At 44.0% G+C, this 19,726-nt stretch overlaps 1 protein-coding gene across 1 annotated transcript; it reads right to left on the bottom strand.

The window, feature by feature from the left end:
- Positions 1–2,492: 2,492 nt before the first annotated feature.
- On the bottom strand, positions 2,493–17,014 carry LOC311433227 (ubiquitin carboxyl-terminal hydrolase 42-like; the record flags this gene model as incomplete). Its single annotated transcript, XM_084540714.1, has 9 exons — positions 16,976–17,014; positions 16,704–16,771; positions 16,477–16,547; positions 15,855–15,937; positions 14,825–14,936; positions 14,307–14,447; positions 14,012–14,112; positions 13,407–13,548; positions 2,493–2,810 (listed from the first exon to the last, which is right to left on the bottom strand). Exons 1-9 carry the CDS (start codon positions 17,005–17,007, stop codon positions 2,493–2,495), a joined length of 1,068 nt encoding a protein of 355 aa, XP_084396840.1. The 5' UTR covers positions 17,008–17,014.
- Between the last annotated feature and the right edge of the window lie 2,712 nt (positions 17,015–19,726).

Genomic DNA, 19,726 nt, shown 5'->3' with positions numbered 1-19,726 from the left:
TGATGGATCATCCAAAGTAGTAGGTGGAAAAAGAAGATCAGGGTATGCCATCGTAAATGGGGATATGGTCCTAATAGAGTCAGGACCACTCAGCGCTGCCTGGTTCGCTCAAGCACGTGAACTTTATGCATTATTACGAGCCCTAGAACTATTGAAAGGAAAAAGTGGCACTATTTATACAGACTCTAAATATGCTTATGGAATAGTCCACCCATTTGGGAAAATTTGGGAAGAAAGGGGACTCATAGGCACACAGGGAAAAGGGCTGATTCACCAAACTTTAATTACTCAAATATTGCAGGCACTGAGAGGACCTAAGGAGATTGCTGTGGTACATGTCAGAGGACATCAAAAGGGAACTGCCTTCCACATAAGAGGGAATAACCTAGTGGATAGAGAAGCTAGGGAAGCAGCTCTTAGGAAGCATGATGTAGTCCTAACCCTACAAGAAACGGATAACGGAAAAGGGCACAAGAGAAAAAGTATACAAAAGCAGAAATAAAAATTATAAAGACCATAGGAGCAGAACGGAAAGAAGGAAAATTGATTCTGCCTGATGGAAGAGAAATACTGCCAAAGGAACAAACTAGGTGTCTACTTTTACAGCTACACCTACAAACCCACTGGGGAACAAAAGCATTGAGTGATCAATTTCTAAAATTTTATGGGTCTGTAGGAATATATGAGATAGACAAACAAACCGTCCAAGGATGCTTAACATGTCAAAAGGTGAGTAAGAAGGTGATTAGGCAAGCACCTGCTGGAGGAAGACGAATTGCATATCGACCATTTGAGAGAATACAGGTGGACTTTACTGAACTACGAAAGAGACGGCTATAAGAACGGTGGAAAAGGGGTGGACACATGCATCACGACTAAAGGGACCCGTAACAGGAACCTGGAAGGTTGAGTCTACTTCTGGAGATCTGAAAGTTAAGCTTAAAAGAACTTGAAGCATATCAGGGCATAGCTACCCTTTGGATGCTAATTGTATGTATATTAAATCTTGTACTGATGAGAATATTAGCAATCATTGGAAACTCATATAAAGGCCCTAATAGAAGGATTTGGGGACCCTAAAATCCCATAGGGGGAGTGCCACCTCCAGTAGAGATACCCACAACATCTTGAATTACCTGAAAAATTTAAAATAATAGGTGGGAAAATTTACCTAGATGATTGGTTATCTGCTTTGAATCGAGCCCCCACTAACTCGTGGAAAAGTTGAACGCAAATAGAAGAACCATTGCGTGTGTAAGTCTGGACCATTTCCTAAGAAGCATCAGGGAGAGGGCAAGACCAGAGAAGGGACCTGTACTGCGGCTCAAGAAGGTTTACCAAGGGCTGCAACCCCTTAGGGTAATAACCACTGGGTAACATGGCCTTTACCAGACCTCTCCTGATTACATGCTATTGGTCTCAGAATTGTAGTGAATGTATTGTTAACACCCAGAGGGGAAGAATTCAGGAACAAACACTACTATGCCTGTTAAACCTATGCTATGGAAACCAGAGTATGCTCGATGTAATGAAAGCAATAAGATAACCAGTTACGAGCCAAAAGAGGTCCCCTATCAATGGCGGATAGAGGTAAGAGCTAATAATGAAGGAGGGTTATTTGGGAAAAGTACAATTATTATACACCCTGCAGAATCATGAAATTGAAACACGAGCTAACTATGGGATTCCAACCATTGCTAAAAACTTGTTTATAAATCTTACCGAGAATCTTGTGAAAGCATTCTTTTATGGTTCAATTGGCCTTGGCCAAATTCAAAGACAAGACACGAATTAATGACATTCAAAAGAAGAGGAGGGATTGTTATATATGGAGTGGTAATTTGTGTCAGAAAAATGGCTGATATTAATAAAGAAGGGGGAGATTTGGGAACGTGGCGATGGGGGCCGGAAAGCCTCCTGGTTGGTGATAACATCAGACTCTTAATGGTGAGGTCATCAGGAATGTAAAGAGGTTAGAGGAAATAAAGAAGGGGGATTGAGGCAACGCCCTGCTGTCTGGGGTTGCTTGTTTTCCTCTCTGTTAAGGCACAAGGCACGGAAGTTGCTGGGGGGGTTGCTGGTTAGAACTGTTAACATGTATTGTTTTATGTTATATGATAATACTATTATTAGTGTGGTTTCAAGGGTTAATGAAACGCGGGAAAAGCAATCCCGTTTTGTTGCTTTTGGGAACCTTGTGGTGGGCAGAGCATGTGCAGAAGAAGAGGGAGACAGTCGAAGCCGCTACTGCAGTCTGGAACAAAAGGTTGCTAATGGTGATGGGGAAACCGTGAGCCTTTCACCCGCAAGGACCACCACAAAGAGAATTCTAATATGAAGCGGGGATAGGATATCCATATGTATAGGCGTACTTGGGTTTCTTGTAAATATGTAACAGCAATGTCCTCTATATATTTGGAAAGTTTGACGGTTGGGTGCGCGTGGTGGTAGAGCACAGACTCCCCACACACCCAGCGCTGTTTACTTGCCTTTTATAAATATTCTTTTATGTTACTAAATTCAGAGGGAGTTGAGACTTCATTTAGAACATGATGAGGTTGCATCATCGGTTGTGAAGGTAAAAGGCAGTCGGTTTTGACTGTAAAAGGCAGTCGGTTTTGACGGTAAGAAGACGTTGGGATTGACGGTAAGAAATTGTAAGAAGTTGTTGGGTTTTTGATGGTAAGAAGTCGTAAGACGTTGTTGGGTTTGACGGTAAGAAGTTGTTGCGTTTCGATGGTAAAAAGGTTGTCGGATTTGATGGTAGATTTAGTCTGAGTATTGAAGGCTTCCAGCAGTAAGCTCTGCATCTGAAAGACAAAGGGAAGAAATGTCATTCCCTGCTGTGATAGTCTACATGAAACTGTCTGGCTCACTGGTTTTCTTTCCAAAGAGAGAAGTCACAACCCCGTACACGGATTGATCTGCTCTCTGACTACAGGGCTGAACTGACTGGAGAAGGTGGCTTCCAAAGCCCTCCCATTAAACGGACTACATTTGAATTCTATGCTAAAATTGGTGAGCTGTACAGAATATTAGGACAAAGCTACCTGCTTTGATAGCAAATGGTTGACCTTAGGTAAGTTACAGTCATTTGAAGGTTTGACTGGATGGCATCCTTGTTTTACTAGTGATCAAAGCTGACCAAATCCTAGCCACAGAACAGAAGTGTTCAGAAACTTGATAGAGTGACCACTTAGGAATGCAGGAATTTAACTGCTTTAATGCTGCTCTTTCTCTCATGTATCTGGAATTTCCTTAAATCACAAATTGTCACTAGCTATCCTTGTTCATTTATTCAAAGGAACATGATTCTGGTTGAAAAGGCACTCTAACAAGTCCTCCGTTGTTCCTAGTCTGTCCCTAGCTTCTTTGAGAGGTTCAATACAGTAGAAAATCAAAAATAATAAACTAGCAAATAATTAACGTGTGGAAGTGGTCTTTTTTCAGATTAGATTCCATCATTCAGAAAATCCTGCTTAATAAGAGACATTTTTTCTTTGCTTTGAAAGACTGACCTTCCCCAAAAGGAAACTAATTAGTATCTTTAGGCTTGACGAAATACTTGAATTCCTCAATTTACCAGAATTGCTTTGCACAGCCCTCCTATCCTGCTTACGTTGCAAGCAGCGTAACCAAGTGAGGTACTGCTGTATTTATCAACGAACATCTTAGCCCAGGGATCCCCATGCCCTGCACCTGTGTAATGCATGCAAGACGTTTACTTTCTTCCTATACTTTGGACTGGTTTAGGAAGAACGAGTTTGCCATCTGCTGGCCAGAGAATTCACTGAAGCCCGAAGAGCGGTAGAGCAGAGGCATTTTCGTCTGTGCTGTTCCTGATTTTTCAGCTAGAAGAGATACTTCCAGTCTAGTACAATCAGGATTCTTTTGACATTAGTATCGTAAAAAGTCTATTTTTGCAACACTGGTATTTGAAAGACCTACATTCAGTCCCTAATTTTGTTCTTGATAATGGGACAGATTGCATGAATGTTGGCAAGAATGTGTGAACAACCAGCCTCCCCTCCATGTCATATTTTAAGATGACAACTTCTGGTGCTCCCTGTCTCAGAAAAGAAAAATGCTTGCAAACAATTGCACTCGCTCTTAAGCTTAAAGAAACTTGTCAGTGCCAGAATCTACTGACTCTGGCAATTTACTTCATCATCCAAACAAGGCAAAAGTTTTGAAACACCCTTCCAAGATTTCACTTCTCCAAACATTACGTAAAAGGCATTCAGATGTACAGCAAGAAGCTGAAATAGCTGAAGGTAGTATGTTATTCACATGAATTATTCAGGCAGGTTTTTTTTAGGAAGGCTGTGATTCACTAGAACACTACGAGTCTGTAATCCTCATGGCATCACCTTCCATCTTGACTGCTAAACCTCCTTGCTACCTACTATCTTCTTTGCCAGGATACAGCTGTCCACATTTACTTTTCCTACTTGGCTGGACTGAATTTAATGAGGTATCTTGCAACTCTTCCTCTTGTTTGCCACTTAATCATCAAATCAAATGAAAACTATATGCCTTTAACCTCTTTATTTCAGGGCTTCTTTCCTAGTGGTCATTCAAAACTGGGAAAAAAGATAGTCTACCAAGTTTTGTTTGTCTCTTTGTTTGTTTTGACTTGATAATAAATCTGCAGACTGTTAAGTCATCAAGCACTTCAAGATTGTTTGAAATAATCTCTACATTAATATAAAAGGAGTACTACACACTTCTGCTCAGGAAGAAAACCACGGAAAATGTAACCTTTGATTTTAGATGTTGAATTTGTTGCAGTGACATCTTCCTCATCGCATGATTCTATTTGGATTTAAACCATATTATCACAGAATCACAGAATCACAGAATTTCTAGGTTGGAAGAGACCTCAAGATCATCGAGTCCAACCTCTGACCTAACGCTAACAATCCCCACTAAACCATATCCCTAAGCTCTACATCTAAGCGTCTTTTGAACACTTCCAGGGATGGTGACTCCACCACCTCCCTGGGCAGCATGTTCCAATGCCTCACAACCCTTTCAGTAAAGAATCTCTTCCTAACATCTAACCTAAAACTCCCCTGGCGCAACTTAAGCCCATTCCCCCTTGTCCTGTCACCAGGCACGTGGGAGAACAGACCAACCCCCACCTCGCTACAGCCTCCCTTGAGGTACCTAAAAAGAGCGATAAGGTCGCCCCTGAGCCTCCTCTTCTCCAGGCTGAACAAGCCCAGCTCCCTCAGCCGCTCCTCGTAGGACTTGTTCTCCAGGCCCCTCACCAGCTTCGTCGCCCTTCTCTGCACTCGCTCAAGCACCTCAATGTCCTTCTTGTAGCGAGGGGCCCAAAACTGAACACAGTACTCGAGGTGTGGCCTCACCAGAGCCAAGTCCAGGGGGACGATCACCTCCCTAGCCCTGCTGGTCACACTGTTCCTGATACAAGCCAGGATGCCGTTGGCCTTCTTGGCCACCTGAGCACACTGCTGGCTCATATTCAGCCGACTATCCACCATCACTCCCAGGTCCTTCTCTGCCAGGCAGCTCTCCAACCATTCCTCTCCCAGCCTGTAGCTCTGCTTGGGGTTATTGCGCCCCAGGTGCAGGACCCGGCACTTGGCCTTGTTGAACTTCATGCAGTTGGCCTCAGCCCATCGGTGCAGCCTATCCAGATCCTCCTGCAGAGCTTTCCTACCCTCAAGCAGATCAACACACGCACCTAACTTGGTGTCATCTGCGAACTTACTGAGGGTGCACTCGATGCCCTCGTTCAGATCATTGATGAAGATATTAAAGAGGACCGGCCCCAGCACTGAGCCATGGGGGACGCCACTAGTGACTGGCCTCCAACTGGACTTGGCTCCATTCACCACGACTCTTTGGGCCCGGCTATCCAGCCAGTTTCTAACCCAATGAAGCGTGCGCCAGTCCAAGCCAAGAACAGCCAGTTTCTTGAGGAGAACACTATGGGAAACAGTGTCAAAAGCCTTGCTGAAGTCAAGGTAGACCACATCCACAGCCTTGCCCTCATCCACCCAGCGCGTCACTTTGTCATAGAAGGAGATCAGGTTCGTCAAGCAGGATCTGCCTTTCATAAACCCATGCTGACTGGGCCTGATCGCCTGCTTCCCCTGCAAGTGCTGCGTGATGACTTGACTCTCAGGAGGATCTGCCTCATGAGCTTCCCTGGCACTGACGTCAAACTGACAGGCCTGTAATTTCCCGGGTCTGCCCTCCGGCCCTTCTTGTAGATGGGCATCACATTTGCTAGCCGCCAGTCAACTGGGACCTCCCCCGATAGCCAGGACTGCTGATAAATGATGGATAGTGGCTTGGCCAGCTCCTCTGCCAGTTCTCTCAGTACCCTTGGGTGGATCCCATCCGGCCCCATCGACTTGTGCACATCCAAGTGCCATAGCAGGTCACCAACCAGTTCTTCGTGGATAGTGAGGGCCACATCCTGCTCCCCATCCCCTTCCACCAGCTCAGGGTACTGAGTATCCAGAGAACAACCGGTATTGCCGCTAAAGACTGAGGCAAAGAAGGCATTGAGCACCTCCGCCTTTTCCTCATCTCTTGTAACTAAGTTTCCCCTCGCATCCAGGAAAGGATGGAGATTCTCCTTAGTCCTCCTTTTTGTGTTGATGTATTTATAGAAACATTTTTTGCTATCTTTAACGGCAGTAGCCAGATTGAGCTCCAGATGAGCTTTGGCCTTCCTAATTTTGTCCCTGCACAGCCTCACTACATCCTTAAAGTCCTCCCTAGTGGCCTGTCCACTTTTCCAAAGATTATAAACCCTCTTTTTTCTCCTAAGATCAAGCCACAATTCTCTGTTGAGCCAGGCTGGTCTTCTTCCCCACCAGCTCTTCTTTGGGCACATGGGGACAGACCGTTCCTGTGCCATTAAGATTTCCCTCTTGAAGAGCGCCCAGCCTTCCTGGACCCCTCTGCCCTTCAGAACCACCTCCCAAGGGACTCCACCAACCAGTGTCCTGAGCAGCTCAAAGTCAGCCCTCCGAAAGTCCAATACAGCGGTTTTACTGGTCCCCTTCCCGGCTTCTCCAAGAATGGAGAACTCTACCATTTCGTGGTCACTTTGCCCAAGACAGCTCCCAACAATCACATCCTCCACCAGTCCTTCTCTGTTTGTGAAGAGAAGGTCTAGCGGGGCACCACCCCTGGTAGGTTCACTAACCAGCTGCGTCAGGAAGCTATCTTCCACGCTCTCCAGAAACCTCCTAGACTGCTTTCTCAGGGCTGTGTTGTGCTTCCAGGATATGTCAGGGAAGTTGACGTCCCCCACGAGTACAAGAGCTGACGATTTTGCAACTTCTGTCAGCTGCCTGTAGAATTCCTCATCAGTCTCCTCATCCTGGTTCGGCGGTCTATAACAGACCCCGACCTGGACACTAGCCTTGTTGTCCCTGCCGATCCTAACCCAAAGGGACTCGACCTTGTCATTCCCAACCTCGAGTTCTACAACCTCGAAAGACTCTCTAATATAGAGAGCCACACCACCACCCCTTCCATGCTGCCTGTCCCTTCTGAAGAGCCTATAGCCAGACATTGCAGCACTCCAGTCATGAGTGGTCCCACCACATTTCCGTGATGACAACCAAGTCATAGCCTGCCTGCCTGCATGATGGCTTCCAGCTCCTCCTGTTTGTTGCCCGTGCTGTGTGCATTAGCATAGATGCACTTCAGCTGGGCCATTGCCTTATCCTCTGGCCTTGCCATTGTTCCCCCTGGCACAGCCCCAACAATCCTAGCTTCAGCCCCATCCCCCTTCCTACCTAGTTTAAAGCCCTCTCAATGAGCCCTGACAGCTCCTGGCCCAGGATCCTTTTTCCCCTAAAAGATAGGGACCCGTCCGCGGCCATCAGGCCAGGTGCTGAGTAAAGTGCCCCATGATCAAAAAACCCAAGATTTCTGCGTTGGCACCAGCCCCGGAGCCACGTGTTTAACAGGTGAGCTTTCCGTGTCCTCTCTGAACCCCTCCCTGCCACCGTAGGGATGGATGAAAACACCACCTGCACTCCCGCTCCATCCACTAACTGACCCAGTCCCCTAAAGTCTCTTTTGATAGCCTTGAGGCTTCTCTCTTCGATGTTGTCACTGCCCGCCTGGACTATCAAAAGAGGGTAATAGTCAGAGGGGCGTACCAGGTTGGGAAGCTTCCTGGCAACGTCCCTGACCCTGGCCCCAGGGAGGCAGCAGACTTCCCTACGGGTAGGGTCAGGCCGACAAATAGGGCCCTCTGTTCCCCTAAGAATCGAGTCTCCAACAACAATAACCCTCCTGTCTTTCTTGGTGGAGGCAGTCCTGAGGCGTGGAGTCGACCTCCTCGCCCTAGGCATCCTACTGGGAACACTTGCTACCTCTTCTTCAGCTACTGGTCTGTCGAGCTCCAGGGCCTCAAACCTGTTGTGTAAGGGCACCTGGGAATGCGGGGCCGGAAGGGGAGGGCATCGCCTGCGATGTCGAGCAGGGACCTGTTTCCAGTCCTCCTCAGCTCCCAGATCCCCTCCCTCTGCCTGACGGCTACAGGGCAGGGGGTCCACCCCCATTTGAGGAGTCTCACCTCGGTACCTCCCCTTGAGGCCCTGCAGGGAGTTACTCCAGAAGTCTATCTCTCGCTCACACTCCCTGATGGCCCTCAACCTCTCCACCTCCTTCTTGAGCTCCGCCACCATGCGGACCAGGTCATCCACCTGCTTGCACCTCACGCACGCAGTTTCTCTGCCTCCCACCGATGGCAGCAACAGGTTCAGACACTCCTTGCATCCGGTGACCTGAACTGCGACATTTTTTAACGGGTAGTCGGTCTGGGTGTGTACCGACTTCCTGGAGAGCGCGCCGTGCCTGGTGGAGACCATTATCACCTAGTTACAGCTGTTGTTAAGGAGGTGTTGTTTGTGTGTAGGGGGAGCGCTCTGCCCTGCCTGGGCGAACTGCCCCACTAACTGCCGCGCCACTCCCTTCTGACGCGCCACGCCCTGTTTGCCCGCCCTGTTCGCCGCGCTCCTGGTCGCTCGCGCTCCCTAGGGGCAGCTTTTGAACGCCTGGGGAGGGGGCACTACTGGCTTCGCCTTCGCCTCGTCAGCCTCCCTCACGAGGGCTGCCGGGTCCTGGTGGCTCCCTCAAGTAGGCTCGATGCCGGAAAAATTAGCCCTGCCTGGCCCGATCCCCCACTCCGCTGCAGAACGCGTCTGCCCCGGAGCCGATCGCCTCGGCAAATGGAGAGAAAAAAAAAAATATTATCTATGGAGAGACCAAGATTAGGACAAGAACAGCACAGAGTGCAGCATGAAGCCAAGCAGGAGCTCAAGTTTGTATTCTTTGCATTCAACTTTATCCTTCTCTTGCTGGAAGGACCTGCTTTTTGACTCTCCTTCTCTTCAGTAGGAGCATGTTCCCTCTTGCTTTGGTAATGCTCTTTGTCAGTGTTTTTAGTCTCGTCCTTTGTATCTTGGCGTCTATCTGCAACAGCTAAGGAGGAAAGGTTTTTAGAGCTACATTCAGTGTCAGACTTGAGAGAGGAAGTTTGCCGCAATTTCTGCACAAAATAAAAATCCATTTCTCACTTCTGCTGAAGGACGTGAATATTAAGAGGAAAACCTTCCAAAGTCAAACAAACAAACAAAAACCTCCGGACTACAGGAACACTCTCAAAGATATGCCATTTAGAAACCTCTCCGGTGGTTAGGACACCTTCTCCAGCTCCCAGAGAAAGTGTTTTTTCCCCTCTTGCTTCTGAAGCCATTGCACTAAAAAAGCAAACGCATCCGTCTCCTTCCACCTGCTGCTCTGAGAAAAAAGGCATAGGGGCGAGTGGGGAACAGCCAATGTTTCTCCAGACAGTGGAGAAAAATGGAAAAATATTCTATAAAGGAACACAAGTTCTCCTTGAGGCACCAACCTGCATCAGAGTGATATGCTCAGTGCTGATCATTAGTTCTGTTCGTAACACTGGACATACAGTATGGATTTGTACTAATTTAAATCCTTCCATTAAATACTATCAGTAGACAGAGAAAAACGTAACGAACTTCCATAAAATTTTGTCTTAATCAGACTGTGCTCATTTTACCTCATTTCCTCTGACAAGCTGTTCAGCTGGCTGGCTGTGAGGGACTCCGTGATGACTTCTCGATTGACTGAAGGCATAGCTCCAGGCATCTGCAATTAAAACGCACAAGTCAGCAGACAAAAAAAATACTATTTGTAGTAGTACTGAGGACTAGTCTTGTCAGAATTTCTCCATTAAATGGTAAGCAAGACCGTTTTGAGTTGTATGCATTATCTACACTTCAAAGATAACCCCAACTCACCTCCCAAAATCTACTTTATGAAACTTAGGAATTTTTATGTCAGCTGAGCTTAAGTTGACAAGTTCTAATGTAAGCTCAGGTCTGCAAATTCTAATGGAATAATACCACAAAGTTTTACGATCACATGTGTGCTGTGTTTTCTCAGTATTTCACCTGAATTAGGAACACAATAAACACTCCCGAATACATCGTAGGTGAGAAATTCTCGATGGAGCAAATCTATGTTTCAAGCGATCCATTTGTTTTAGAAAAGAACATCTCAGAAGGTTTAACAGGTTCAACTCGGCAAGTGGAATCATCAAGTTTCAGTCCGTTTTCTTTAGATTCATTAACTAACCTAATAGCACCATTTAGTGAATCTGTTTTTGGCAGCTCATGCTGGGATCTTCCTTTGTCAGCATTCTGACAGGAAGAATTGGAATGCTGCAATGTACGGACTACCTTTCCAACCAAAATTCCATTAGAGGACATTGCATTGCATTTCAAATTCCTTTGAAATAAGCCCTTTGACTCCTCCTCAGATTTTCCTGAAGATTCTGCACCATAAGGGACTGTGTTATCAGAGCTGAGTTTAGGATTTTCATTCACTGTTGGCTCCACAAAAATTTCATCAGAAACTTTTTTGTTTGTTTGCATTTGCTTCATTTGCATTACCGAATTTGTAATTGTGGATGAAGGAACAGCCTGGTAGAGATCTTCATCCTCCATAGCACTGCTAAGACAGTCAGGCTGTGACACAGTCTGACGAGCAGGCAATTTATTGTGAATACTGATGGTGATCTTCTGTTTTCTTGACGTATCAGTCATTGAAGGCCTGGTAATTGCCTGGTTTTGAACACAGGCCATTGGTGGTGCTGAAGATGGCCTTTTTAGGGTGACACCAGTGGTCTTTGCGTCCTCTTTTATGGATCCATTTCCATTTAAACGGCTTGAATTCTGTATTTAAAAAGAAGAAATTGCAAGATGGATTAACGCAAACACTGCATGTAACATTTTGAAACACAAAACTCTCCTACTGAGTGTTTCTACAAATGGTCTTAACACCTAAAAAGAAAAACACACTGCCCTTTAAGGATAAATGCAAGTCCAATAAGCGTATTCAATTCCTGCTTTTGGTTTACTGCAGATTGGTATCAAATCACAGAATCACAGAATCACAGAATTTCTAGGTTGGAAGAGACCTCAAGGTCATCGAGTCCAACCTCCAACCTAACACTAACAGCCCTCCACTAAACCATATCCCTAAGCTCTACATCTAAGCATCTTTTGAACACTTCCAGGGATGGTGACTCCACCACCTCCCTGGGCAGCCTGTTCCAGTGCCTCACAACCCTTTCAGTGAAGAAGTTCTTCCTAACATCTAACCTAAAACTCCCCTGGCTCAACTTAAGCCCATTCCCCCTCGTCCTGTCACCAGGCACGTGGGAGAACAGACCAACCCCCACCTCACTACAGCCTCCCTTGAGGTACCTAAAAAGAGCGATAAGGTCACCCCTGAGCCTCCTCTTCTCCGGGCTGAACAAGCCCAGCTCCCTCAGCCGCTCCTCGTAGGACTTGTTCTCCAGGCCCCTCACCAGCTTCGTCGCCCTTCTCTGCACCCGCTCAAGCACCTCGATGTCCTTCTTGTAGCGAGGGGCCCAAAACTGAACACAGTACTCGAGGTGCGGCCTCACCAGAGCCGAGTACAGGGGGACGATCACCTCCCTAGCCCTGCTGGTCACACTGTTCCTGATACAAGCCAGGATGCCGTTGGCCTTCTTGGCCACCTGAGCACACTGCTGGCTCATATTCAGCCGACTATCCACCATCACTCCCAGGTCCTTCTCTGCCAGGCAGCTTTCCAACCATTCCTCTCCCAGCCTGTAGCTCTGCTTGGGGTTATTGCGCCCCAGGTGCAGGACCCGGCACTTGGCCTTGTTAAACTTCATGCAGTTGACCTCAGCCCATCGGTGCAGCCTATCCAGATCCTCCTGCAGAGCTTTCCTACCCTCAAGCAGATCGACACACGCACCTAACTTGGTGTCATCTGCAAACTTACTGAGGGTGCACTCGATGCCCTCGTTCAGATCATCGATGAAGATATTAAAGAGGACCGGCCCTAGCACCGAGCCCTGGGGGACGCCACTAGTGACTGGCCTCCAACTGGACTTGGCTCCATTCACCACGACTCTTTGGGCCCGGCTATCCAGCAAGTTTCTAACCCAACGAAGCGTGCGCCAGTCCAAGCCAAGAGCAGCCAGTTTCTTGAGGAGAATGCTGTGGGAGACGGTGTCAAAAGCCTTGCTGAAGTCAAGGTAGACCACATCCACAGCCTTTCCCTCATCCACCCAGCGCGTCACTCTGTCATAGAAGGAGATCAGGTTCGTCAAGCAGGATCTGCCTTTCATAAACCCATGCTGACTGGGCCTGATCGCCTGCTTCCCCTGCAAGTGTTGCGTGATGACTCTCAGGAGGATCTGCTCCATGAGCTTCCCTGGCACTGAGGTCAAACTGACAGGCCTGTAGTTTCCCAGGTCTGCCCTCCGGCCCTTCTTGTAGATGGGCGTCACGTTTGCTAGCCGCCAGTCGATTGGGACCTCCCCTGATAGCCAGGACTGTTGATAAATTAACATCATCTTTGAAAACCAGCCAAGCAACTTAACATTACCTGCTGCTATTCCCAAATATATTTATTTTCCCCTTTAAACATACCCTGAAAAGCCTGAAGTAATTGTTCTGGTGCTCAGGAATAAGACAATTAGTTTTCACTGTCTTAGCTAAAGTGACAAGGATAGGAAAAACAAGTCCTCTTTTAAATGATTTGGGGATTAGTACACTGCTTAAATTGTCAAAGAGCGTAGCTCTCTGTGCTTTAGAAAGCTGTCTTGGAGGTATAAAGTAATGGAGTCGCATGGCTGCACAATTTAGCAGTAACCACTGTTTGAATGTCTCTGGCTGTAGCATGAGGGCTGTGAAGAAAGCTGCAGCGTGGGAAGGAAAACAAAACTAAGATGCCGAAAACCAAACAAAAAACCCCACACCAAACCCCAAACCCACTAGCAGTTTGGTGCCGTTATCTGCCCTCCCGCTTCCCTGAATTACCTTAATCATATGAGGAAGAAGTCGTGGTCCCATAAATCCAGCCTGCTTACTATTAGCCCCCTGCTGACCAGGAGGAAATGAACAGGGATAAGATGGTGCTGGCAAGTAAAACGCACGTTCTCCAAGTGTCAAATCATAGCGCCTTCAGAAAAGAGCAGTGATCATAGTTTAGTTTTTCTTTCAGCCTACTCTTGGATTAAATCCCATCCTATAATTTTAGAGGAACAGGTCATACGATATGGAAGCCTTCTCTACAGAAGGCTTCGCCAAGACTACAAACTGAAAAGTAGAGAACAGTCTTCCTACTAAGACTATCACTTTCAGAGCAATAATTCATTCTTACACCACAGATGACCTTCATTTCTCTCCTTCTCTAAATTAGCCAGCTACAGATAACACATAGATAGCAATTTACACAAGTGCTGCAGTTTAAGGCCAAGCAACAAAAGATAATAAATGACACAGAGAATTTCAGGTTAGACAGAACTGAATTAGACAAATAATAATCTTTTCCTGGGATAGCAAGAAAAACACTTGCAAAACAGAAAAATATCAATAACAGGAAAGTAAATCTCTTCTGAACACATTTTAAGATTTGTTATTACCTGATATAAAAAAGTATGTAAGCTTGCTGACCAAGAACTCTTTTAATGTCAGTACAGACTACTTTAGCATCATTCATCTGATACCAAAGTCCATTACCAGCCTGCAAATAAAGGCAACAATTTCTTTAGGTGAATTGCACGTTTTCCAAATGAAATCACGGATAGGAACAAAATACACACATGTCAAATAAAAATATAATGAAATCTTTTTCCCTAGAAACAGTAGCTGCTAGTCATGCTTTAATTGGTTTGCCAGCACAACCTTTACCCTGTTAGAAATGCTGTTGACTTCTACCTGTACATAGCATATATAGTGTCTTGAGTGACAGTTGACACCGTGATGTACCAGCACCGCATATAAGGCATAGAGCAGTGGTTCTCCCATTGACTGCGACATGTAGGCTCTCAGGTCCAAATACTCCGGATATTTCACCTCCTAAAGAGAGACCAAGAAGATAGAAAAATTATCCCAGAGTACTTCGTGGACTAGCCAGAGAAAAACACTTCCAAAAAACACAGACTAGAAATTATTTCTAGAATATATTTCTAGAATATATTTCTTGATTCACTACAAATAAGTCTTCCCCTAAACAACGTTTAAGACTAGAAGTTGCAGAGAACTGTTTCCTGATGAATCAGCCTTCTCAGAGGAAAGCATATGCCTCTTGTCAAGCGGGAACTTTATTGATATTAAGAGAAAGAATAAGCCATAGTCATTAGTCTACAATTACTGTCTGAAAATATTAACAACTTTCAGCTTTGGGGGATGTCCCATTACACGATGATATAGTTGCATTACAGTGGTAAATATACCTTGTTGATCCTTCCACCTGTGAAATCTGCAAATCTTTTCAGTGATTTTGTGAGAACCTTGGAAGAACGGTGTGTGATAAATCTCTTGGACGCAGGAACCATCTTTTTACACCTTAAAACCAAGCAGAGATAAGTGTTTGAAGGCATCTTCTTTTTTCGCCCCCAAAACAAACTCGTTTTAATGTCTCACACATGCCTATGCTATTTGAATGACATTTACTTGCATAATAGGTTGGTCTTTTTTCTTTTCATAAACCCATGCACTGCGTGTCAGGTCTGTTAATACAGAGAAGAAGGTAAATTTTCCCAACAACTCAGAGCATAGCGGGAACAGGAATCTCTCACGAAAGGGTATTACCAGGTTGGATGGCAAGGTACCATTTCTTGGTCTACAAAAGTGGCTATTTGAACTCCAATCCTGGATACATTCTTTCAGCTTTCAAGGGAAATACAAATACTGAAAGCGGAACGAGAGAGCCTTGGTCCCCAGGACTAGAAATTGCAAATAATCTCCAACATAGGTCGTCTATCAACATCAAAAATACAACAGAAGCACATGGTCATTCTACAGGAGGGAGACATTTAACAGTAGGAAGTCTTCATGTACTGAGCTTGTCTGGAAAGACACTGAAACCATCTGCCATCCTTTGAAACAAAATAGTTAAGTTTGATACATTGCCCGCTCCAAGGTAGGACCTACAGTGTAAGCAGTGAAAATTAGCCACTAGCCCAGAGAACAATGGAAACTAGGCAGTTTACATCAAGAAAAGTACTGTCGAGAGCTAATAAATAGAAAGAACAAAAGTAGCTCTTTTTGAATTCTGATGGCAAAATACAAGCCAGAGAATTGCAAACCCATAGGGAATGCCTATGAACAAGACTTCCCCCCTCCAAAGAAACAAAAATCCAAGTGTTTTATAAACTTCCACAAAACTCGTAAGTAGATCCAAAGTTTAGAGGTAGTCCAACAGAGTCATGCAACATAGAAAACTGACATCTAGGATTAAGACCTAATTCGTCAAAATCTTACTCACTACATTTATAGCAATTCTCTCCATCCAGCTCTTCAGGTTTCACAAAGAGTTCCAGAGCTCTGGTAACAGATGAAACCGCCTAGAGCAGCGAGAAAGAAGAGCGTAAAGTCACCGTAATTCAAAATTCCAGAGACGTACTAGTAGTTTATAAGAGAATCTTACTAACATACTCAAGCGATCTACTAGGAGCACTGTGAAGAAGGAGGCAGAAAGAGCATGCTCAGCATTGACCTCACCTGGAAGTCATTTGACTTCGGAACAAATACTTTTCCAGTAGCCTAGACAGCATCTATAGTGTGCTTTGTCATCAATACTGGGGACAAATTCATCAGTCTAACAATTAGATGTATATTGAGGTAGAACAACAAAGAAGTATGACAGCATTATAATTTTTGCAGAAAGAGAATTCTTTCCCCTTAAACCCAATGCAAATGTGGAGACTATTTACATGGGTTCCACAGAAGGACAAAGTCCAATCCACTTCCTTAGCACCACCAAGCTCTTACGTTTTAACATTATATGTGTTTTTTTTGTTTTTTTTTTTAAGTTAAACAAGTTTAATTTAGAAAGTTATGCATGTACTTAAACATCATGAATTATATTTAGAAAACATCTTACCTTTATATCCAAAGTGATATCAAGAAATGCCTCATACGTATCCGAAACTGCTTTGCAATTCAAGCACTTCACTGGAAGCAAAATATAAATGCTTAACATTATGTGAAGGAGACTTACTGTCCAAATTCAAGTTGTTGACAGATACTACTTTAGACAAACTACAGACTGCTTTACTACCTTCAAAAGACACAGATCAGTTCTAAGGACAGGAATATTTTTTCAAGTACCTCTCGATCTTAGAAATCCTCCAAATATTTGATGAATGATGGTGGTAGCTTGAGAAGATCTGTCCAATCTGGAAATAAATTATAATCAGACCTCAGAAGATTTAAGGCGCAGAGTTACCTCTTCAAAGAGTTTTATGAAAACCAAGGATGATGTAGACTATCATTGCTGATAGTAAATAAGGCACTAAAAGGTGCTAGAGATCATTTTTGATAGTAAATAAAGGACTAGAAGGTGCTAGAGAATGTATGAAAGTGAACTTGTTTATGCTTACTCGGTGCTTCCGTTCAAGCACGCTTCCTGCATAGCATCAACAGTATAGCGCAAGAACTCGTGTGCGTCTTCTTGACTGCCAAAACGGAAATGTTGTCCTATTCCTAAATAAGAAGATGATAGTATTTACCTCATTTAAAAATGAAATCGTTCTTGTATTTCTAAAATCTCTCTTCTTTATAGTGTTAAAACCCCTTATACACATCAAATAATTATTTGAAGATTACAAGCTATCAAAAAGAAACACATCTGAAGCCACTTATGACTGAGATTACAGATAACATGCGTAGGCTCGATGGCATCAACAGTGCAATGCAAGGCCTGGTTAATGTGAGTCTCCATCGTGCACATCATGCAAAAATCTTGTTCACGACCTGAAGAGTGAAAGAAGCATCCCAGTCCAGCAAAATCTCCATAACTACAAACAAACATCTAAGTACAATTTAAACTATAGATACAATATCCACTCTCCTTGCTACATTCTATTCTCCCAAGATGCCAATGTCCCAACAGTCTTGTAACATTTCATTTCACACAACTTTACAGAATAAAAATATCCACTAAGCCTGTATTCAAATGCATTTTGTGATGAGAAATCTAAAAGACTACTGCAAAGTCGCATTTGTAAAGGCTGACAGGAATGTGAACTCCACAGGCTGCAAAATGTATTACTCTCTAAAATTACTACTAAGTGCATTACTGTCCAATGCACTTCATTATTCCCATGAAGAAATAAATGATCCTTTAATAAATAAATAAATTAATTAATTAATTAATTAATTAAACAAACACGGTGCATGAATTGCACTCCATATGCTATTCGGAGCCCACTGCTAATACAGTGCTCAAAGCCAGCTTCTACAGGTAAAATCAGGCAAATAAGTTTGTCTCACAGAATCACTGCTGTTCTTTCACCTTCAGAGCTGTCCAACAGATTAGAAATACTGTTAGAAAGTACTCACATGACTGGCCGTGCTCAAGAGAAAGCATGTAATTGGCAAGTGGGGGTGTGTAGGTCAAACACTGTAGAGTAGCATTAAGAAAACATGTGTTGCCAAGATTGTACAGGCCAACTCCATCACTTTGTGTTTCTCGTCAATCCATACAAATCTTCTCAGGTGGAAAAAGAATGCTCTGTGGCAGAGCAATTCCATCATTAACTACTGCAAGAAAGTTAAATTTAAAAAGAGATTTTGTTTGTTTGTTTATAAGAAGGGTATTTAAAAAAATACTATTCTGCAGGAGCACCTAGAGGAGCTAACTACAATCCAAACCAGAAAAACTTATTGCAGACAGCTTTAATACCGCCAAATTCAAATTGGCTGGTCAACACAATGTTTTGGGGAAAAAAAAAAAAAAACAACTTTAGTCAACCATTTTAATTTTTCTAAGGCAAGGCTAACTGCCATTCTGTTTGTAGTACCTAATTCCAAGTTCCTCTCCATCTATAATCTTTAACCTGATTAACTCAACTACTGTTTTTTTTCCTTATTATAACTTAAACCACAAACTTAGACTTGAAATTATATGGAAAAAAGGTAAAAACTAGTAACTAGGAATGACAGTACCCCTACAGATACCAGATCTTTTCCTGAGCCATGTTATCATTCAAAAAACGTGTGAAAAATGGAAGCTGTGAATAGCAACAATCAAACACTTTTCTTTGCAAAACGGAAAAGACATGGAGGAATCTGTGCATTACAAAAAGTTCCCCATATTTCTCTGTTGATTGTAAATATATCAAAATTAATTTCTGTAACATCAGTCACTTCAGTTGCCTTAGGGGATTCGCTTTTGAAGTCTTTGTTCACAGTAGTCCCCTTCTCTATCAGTGCAACAAGTAAGAACTGCATTTTCTACTTTTGCTTTGAAGAAAATGGAGGCAGGATAAAGCGCACACTTACTTAGATCTCTTGGGGCAAAAGCCTTAGATTTTTCAGATGATCTACAGTAAATAGCACCTCCACGTCCTTGGGCCACAGAGACTTGGCTTAAATCTTCTGCAGGCGGTATCCGGCCCCAGTTTGCGGTGCGTGACATCAGTATTTTAGTACTTGGTTTCTTGGATTTGCCAGACCGCCTTGAAGAGGGCTTTTTAGGCTTTGAAGATTTGGGCTTCTTAACTACGGTCATTGTTGACATCTGCGACAGAGACAGAAGTTCTGGTTGACGTAAGAATATCAAGAAGCATTCCAAGAAGAAAAGAGTAGCAGAAATACTGTCACTTAATCTCAAAGAAACAGCCTTAAGAACTAAATCGCTGGTATGAATGATTTAAAAAGAATCCCCAAACTAAACACACAAAGTGAAAATTTCCATCTAAACTCTATCAGTATTACTTTTCGCTTCTGCAGAACTAGTGGCTGATGCCATTTCTTTCCCTTCCGTAGGATTTTAATCCATTACAACTCTGGAGTCTTTTAAATATAAAAATGTAGAAGACATTCTCTGAGGGGAATCAGTTATTTATTGATTTCCGGAGTTGCTCAATTATCTGTTAATTAGTACCTATGATCTAACAGATAATTGTTGCAATTATCTATTGCTGGCGTTAGTAACGGAACACTATTACTTCACTGCCTGCGTTTTTCTGTTTCGTGTGCACAAAGGTACCCAGAACTCACTGCTACTTTTCTTCTGTCTTTCCAGGGCTCGCCCTCTACCTCACTGTCTACTGCACCAGTCATGAGGGGTTTGTTGTGATTCTATAATGAGCCTAGCTTTTAAATACACCTTTTCTGGGCGTCACTTT

The sequence above is a fragment of the Aythya ferina genome (assembly GCF_964211825.1).
Source record: "Aythya ferina genome assembly, contig: HAP1_SCAFFOLD_63, whole genome shotgun sequence".
In the NCBI taxonomy this organism is placed as follows: Eukaryota; Metazoa; Chordata; class Aves; order Anseriformes; family Anatidae; genus Aythya; species Aythya ferina.
The sequence above is the reverse complement of the archived record's forward strand: the minus strand, read 5'-3'. Positions and strand labels throughout refer to the sequence as shown.